Below are 6753 nucleotides of genomic sequence, written 5' to 3'. Positions count from 1 at the left end.
TATATATATATATTAGNTTTGTGTGTGTATGTATATATATATATATGTGTGTGTGTGTATGTATGTATGTATGTATGTATATATGTATATATATATGTGTGTGTGTGTGTGTGTGTGTGTGTGTGTGTAATTGAAGTTATGATGTCATGGTAGAAAACCAAACATGCTTGCAAGGAAGATGAAATGAAATATGACGTGAAAGCGTCTAAATTAATAGAGAAATTTGTACTGTTTCTGAGAGTTGTTCAATTTGTGGCGCCGATTGAGTCACTGTGCATGAACCATTTTGTATATTGAAGTATGGCTCAATACCACCGGTTACTATAGCAACCACCCGCCGACTACATCAAGTTATCACTTAAGAACTCTCTTTGTGCGTCATCACCAGTCTCTATTTGGCAATATCATATGCTGCCGTTGGCAGTGTTTGGTAAACAGGTCTCCTTGTGGCTGGTCATAGCACACCAATCTGACTTAACTTCAGAAGCACCAGCCACTATAGTTGAGCCATACCATTGCGCAGTAGTATCCCTTTAAGAGATTTTTAGCTTAGGTTCGCAGAAGCACTAGCCACTATAGTTGGAGCCATACCATTACGCAGTAGTGTCCATTAAGAGCTTTTCAGCATATGTTCACCCGCCTCTTGATGGCAATAGGATGTGTAGCTGTTTATAATTTGGTTACTGAAATGTTCGTGGTTGGTCCTTTCCTTTCCTTGTGACATGAGAAATACATGTACTACCAGATCTGGCACGACCCCAATACCTACAACAGCAATGCACCAGAGCGTCGCTGTGTTCTGAGACTGAGATGACGGTTCGTGAAACCATACCAATCAGTGCTGGAATTTAGTAAGTAGCGAGTACCAAAGTCCGGCATCGCGACCAAAAACACTATGTTAGCACTGGTATAATAAAATCAATGGAATCAATGGGAAGTGTAATTTGGATGTTCAATTGGCATAAATATCCCATTCTAGTCTTCGTATAGAACTCAATACGCGACCGTCTATCAACCATCACATCACACTGTTCACAGCCTACCAATCACAGAGGCAGATTCAGACCTACGTGTGCTATAAGTCCCAACTACCCTAAACCGTGCGAAGCTAGCTGAAAGTCGCAGATATAAATGTGTGTTCTGAGTTATAGGAGGCCATCGATTGCTTCACATGTCGAATGATAGTCCGTGCGTGTATAGAGTAACCGTCCGATTCAGGAGACACGAATGTTTCAACTGCACAGACAACGCGCTCGTGTATGCGGCTAAGTATGTGTACGGTTTCATTGCAATGTTACAGCATTCATGAAGTTTATCTACATGCTTAAGCGACTTCTCCCTATCGGCGTCACACATCAAGTGTTGTACCAATCTGGTCCATAGACTAGCTCGGGCGCAATACACCGACAATCATTGCAGCCTCTTAAGAACCTCCGCACCGATGTCTGCACGAGCGATCTATAAAAGAGGATAGGAAGAATAGAACAAGGTGAAACTACTAGCTTATGATAGACAAGACATATGTTTTGAGCGGATGCAGGTCGCAAAATAGCAGAGCCTCGGAACTGGTGGAACCCTCGTGTGTAAGGGGCATGTATGTACGCCTACAACATAAAATGTGTTTATGTGCTCTTGATTAGAAGGATTCAGAGATGTCTTGATGTGATAGCCATTGCCCAAGACTGCATCAACTACAAGACTAATCGTGTATACCGTGGAGTACGATGTACGACAAGACGGACCCAACCAAGACGAGCCCAACCACGTACGTTGTCACACCATAAAGTAGTTTACGTAACCAGTTGTGGATAGTTTATATCCCTGAAGCCCTAACAATACACAACTATGGGCAAGATGCGACACACCATCTATACTGGCAAACTACAAAACCGTTACAGCTGGTAATTTAACGCCTACAGAAACATACTCCGCCAGGAGATTTCGCGAAATATATGCAATGTCACGCATGCACGCGTATTACACGCCCTTTACACTCCTTGAAGTGTACTCTCCATACAGATCTCCGCGTGTGTCGCAATGTCTCCTTACGATTGCCTCGCCGAATTCTCCCAGCTCAAGAGATTAAGTCTGATCCGACCTTTTCACACTAGACGTGTGCCCCAAACGTGGACAAAGCAACACACGCCCAAGTCAACGCCTGCATATTCGTCGCACTACACACTCACCTTGAACTCCTCGCGCGTGGCCATGTCTCGAAGGGTTACTATGCCGGCTTCCAGCTCATCTCCGCCGATGATAGCGGCGTAGGGGATACTCTCCACTTCACATTTTTGGAACTGGTTCAACATTTTCGGGTTTGCCTTGTAGATGGTTTCTGACTTGACACCGGCGTCCCACAACTCGGCGAGAAGTTTCATACGTGGCTTTAAGAAGTCTTTCTGGCCACTTACTACCAAGACCTGGAATAATCCGTGAACAGGACAAAGAAAACTTGGTTTAGTCGATAAACTCGGTTTAAGATAATAGTATATAGGCTTTGAAGATGGATAAAACCGATATCAATAGATGAGATTAAATATGCATTCTCCATTGACTTGCTGGGGTAATGTTTGTTTATGGAGCCGGTGCGGAGACATAATGTGATACTATTGGACAAAAGGTTTCGGTTGAGTACAGTGCCACAGTTGGATTCTATAGTGAGCCTTGTGCACAACCAGGTAGAAAAATGAAGTACAAAGGAACCGATGCATCTCAGTTCATACGGCCGCGGTTCGCACTGTCATTAAGCTGGGAAGACATACAGCGCCTTCAACCCGATAGAATAGATAGCACACCAGGAATCAGTCAGACGTAATATGCTTCTGACAAATTCCAAAAAAAAAATATTATTCTGTACGAGCCTACATGTGTATAAGGATACCATCCCGTTCAGGCTCGCTCAGACAACTATATACGTACACATATGCATATACATATTATACATACACATATACATATACATATTATACGTACACATATACATATTCATATTATACATACACATATACATATACATAATAAAAATACACATATACATATACATATTATACATACACATACATATACATATGTACAGTATTCAAAAACCCTCCATCTCCGACACACCTGAGTCTCAGTGGTGCGCTGCTTGTTGGGGTTGTTCTTCGCCTTCTCGGCCAGAACCGCAAATATACGCTCCACTCCAATACTAATGCCCACACACGGGACTTGCTTGCCCTTCGGGTCAAACATACCCACAAGACCATCGTAGCGACCTCCCCCGGCGATCGAACCTACTTGTCCTTCCACTACCACCGCCTCGTAGATGACACCTGCAACCCGATCCAAAACAAATGAATGTGACTATCTTTGTGGACGTGCATGACATCCGCGTACTCATCCAAAACGCACGGGCGTGACTGACTTTGTGTATGTGTATGGCAGTTGCAACCCCATCCAATTACGCATGAGTGTGACTTTTTTGTATACGTATATGACATCTGCATGTGCATCCTATACGCACAAGCGTAACTGACTTTGTGTATGTATATGACATATACATACCCACCCAATACGATCGAGTGTGGCTACCACGAAGTCGAGAATGACTGACTTTTGTGTGAATCATACGAGTGTGCCTATCTTTGTGTGTGAATCATACGAATGTGCCTATCTTTGTGTGTGAATCATACGAGTGTGCCTATCTTGTGTGTGAATCATACGAGTGTGCCTATCTTTGTGTGTGAATCATACGAGTGTGCCTATCTTTGTGTGTGAATCATACGAGTGTGCCTATCATTGTGTGAGAATCATATAGTGTGCCTATCTTTGTATATGTGTACATCTGCACAGTCATCCAAAATATCCGGAATAAGACTATCTTGCGTGTGACAGCGCACGAGTTGTGAATCGATGTGTATTTGGCAACTGTACACCCACCAAAAACACACGAGTAAAACTAGCGTTGTATACGATAACGTACGTGCATGATCGTCGCTGTGTCTGTATACAACATGTGCACACCCACCCACAATGTAAGAGTGTGACTATCTATGTCATGAAGCGTCCGTACGAGTGTTCCTGTCACTTGTGTCCGTATATGACAACTGCACACCCACCCACAACGTCCGCAAAGTACCGTGATTGGTAACATCGTTTTGCAACCAGCGAACAACAGGACGCACATGCACAAGCAAACAAGAATCCGCTAACACACGGCGGTATACCTGTGTAGTAATCCAGTCCACGGGCCAGAGACATGTCTAATTGGATGTGGTCGAGCACGCCGTAGAGCTCCAGGTATTCACAGAATGTTTCCATATCTTTTAATCCTTCCATGGCCCGAGCGTTGTCTTTCAAGGACGTCTCGCGTAGTGCTTTGATGAGCGCAAAGTTTTCCTACGGAGACATAACAGGCGATGTAAATATCACACTACTACCTTGTAGGTAGAGCACATACTCAACACAGCACAAACGGCCCTTTCTCTGGGCAGGCAATACGGACTATGCGAAAAGCCACTTTAGATACCATATACACTACCAGTGCACACTCACGGCACACTAGACCGTTCTTAAACGTAGAATAGTCACCCGATCTACACGTAGACACGCACCTGTCCGCGTCCCTTCATCTTGACAAATGGCTCGATCAAATCAGCATTCTCTTCGGGTAGACCCTTCTCTTCTACCATTTCTTTCTTCACATCCGCCCAGGACATTTTGTCTAGCTTATCCACAGCTGAGCAAATCGGCCTTGCAATGCATGTAGAGCGAACAGATTGTTAGATGAAGGCGAGAAGCCGCTATGTCACGAAGAAGCTGCTTGATTCATATATATATATTTATATATCGACACACGCATGACAAATCCTGCCATTCACAAACACACCTGAAATCGGCCTCTGGTACTCCACACGTCTCAAATAGACCGTCCAGAATCTTCCTGTTGTTGACTTTGATCACGAACTCACCGATGTCCAGCGATGAAAGGATCTCACAGGCAATGCGCATGCACTCGGCGTCAGGCATCATGCTCTCGTACTCACCAGCAACATCGAAATCACACTGACAAAGGTAGGTAGGAAGGGATAGTGGGAGGCGTGAGATAATGAGATGTTGCGGTGTGGTGGTACGCCATACTTCTCAAACATGTGCACCACTCTAGTTGCTTGCGCTATTTTGCATTGTTATCCAGAAACACTCGCAACATCGAAGCACTTTCAGAGGTTATAATTAGCTATGAGATGGGGAATTGATGAACACTAAAAGGTAAGTAGGCGTACAGATACCTACTATGCGAGCATATATACACTTCTAGCGACATGTGACAGTCTTTTCATGCGTGTCTACTACCCAGACGCACTTGCCTCTGTCTACGCATCTCCCGACGATCCCGTCACCCCCTCCTTCCCTCGATCTCAAGCGCGTGTGTGGCTAATGAGACGACTCTTGCCTACCTGTAAGGCGTCCAAGAGCACATACCTGATAGAACTCACGGTAGCGTCCCTTTGACATGGCGGGTGTGTCGCGCCGGTACACCTTGGCAATGTGGTATCGTTTCATTTGTTTGGTCTTGTTCATTGCCAGGTAACGCGCAAAGGGGACCGTCAGATCGTATCGCAGCGAGCAAATCTCGCCACCCTGGGTGTGGAGAAGGTACACGTGTATGATGGTAAGAAAATGGATACGTCCCTACAGCAATGCGAAGTGGAGATTCCTCCACATTGCGATTCAATACCGCTGTACACAGCTATCATACTATGGGACATGCGCTATAGATCAAACACTTAGCACAGCATGCCATCTGATCTACGGTAGCACAAGGTAGCCAGGCTAAGAACGAAACAATAAATCTCGAGACGACAAGAACACTTTTGAATTGTACGTTCATGCGTATTATGTAGTACCTGGTCCTTTAAATCGTAGATGAGCTTTGTATCCTCACCGTACTTGCCCATCAGAGTGTCACGAAGCTCGAAAACGGGTGTGTCTATAGCCTCCGCTCCATGGCGCTTAAACACGGCTATGATCTTACCGATCACCTCCTCACGAATAGCCATACTTAGAGGGTCCTGGTAGCACAGCGCAAATGAGATACATACACAAAAGTCAGATGCTGTTCGTAATTTGATGCAGTAGGATTGACAGTCGAGCACACAGAAAACATCCAGTACAACTCCGTATCGGCGGATTTACGATGACCTTGTGATCTGTACTTAGGCGTGGGCGGGCTCACCTCTCAACGGACACATGGATACAGGCGCATGGACTTTAAAATGCATCTTTCTGACACCATCCTACGGAGAAGCATCAGTGGTTAACTAGACGCCGAAGTATGCAATTTACCAGATATCTTGATAACTGCTATATTTATATACACAAACATCACTCATGATCAACACAGCGTTGTATGAAATAAAACACCACTCTCGCAATGATAGTACACGTGTATTTATGTATGTACGAATGTATGGTGTATGTATATAAACGCATGTATATAGTGTGCATGTATGTATCTATAACTCTACAGAGCCCAAGAATACTTCATTATAGAATATTTATGAGCACACCATCCCCAAACATCACACTATGGGGTACAAGTGTACAAACGCACAATTAAAAATAGGACATCAATACCAGCTAATAATTTGATGCACAATACCACATGTATTCCGTCTAATATTTTGTAAAATTAGGTGTGATACGCATTGTATATATATATATATAGATATATATATTATATATATATATGTGTGTGTGTGTGTGTGTGTGTGT

General features: G+C 44.1%; 1 protein-coding gene across 1 annotated transcript; it reads right to left on the bottom strand.

Annotated features, from left to right (window-relative positions):
* Positions 1-1061: 1061 nt before the first annotated feature.
* On the bottom strand, positions 1062-6055 carry SARC_08212 (histidyl-tRNA synthetase, cytoplasmic). Its single transcript, XM_014297820.1, has 8 exons — positions 5886-6055; positions 5461-5619; positions 4868-5043; positions 4593-4731; positions 4206-4377; positions 3106-3311; positions 2187-2420; positions 1062-1458 (listed from the first exon to the last, which is right to left on the bottom strand). The coding sequence occupies exons 1-8, from the start codon at positions 6036-6038 to the stop codon at positions 1411-1413; spliced, it is 1287 nt and encodes a 428-aa protein (XP_014153295.1). The 5' UTR covers positions 6039-6055; the 3' UTR covers positions 1062-1410.
* Between the last annotated feature and the right edge of the window lie 698 nt (positions 6056-6753).

This window comes from Sphaeroforma arctica (genome assembly GCF_001186125.1).
Source record: "Sphaeroforma arctica JP610 unplaced genomic scaffold supercont1.718, whole genome shotgun sequence".
NCBI lineage: Eukaryota > Ichthyosporea > Ichthyophonida > Sphaeroforma > Sphaeroforma arctica.
This window is presented reverse-complemented; position numbering and strand designations above follow the sequence as displayed.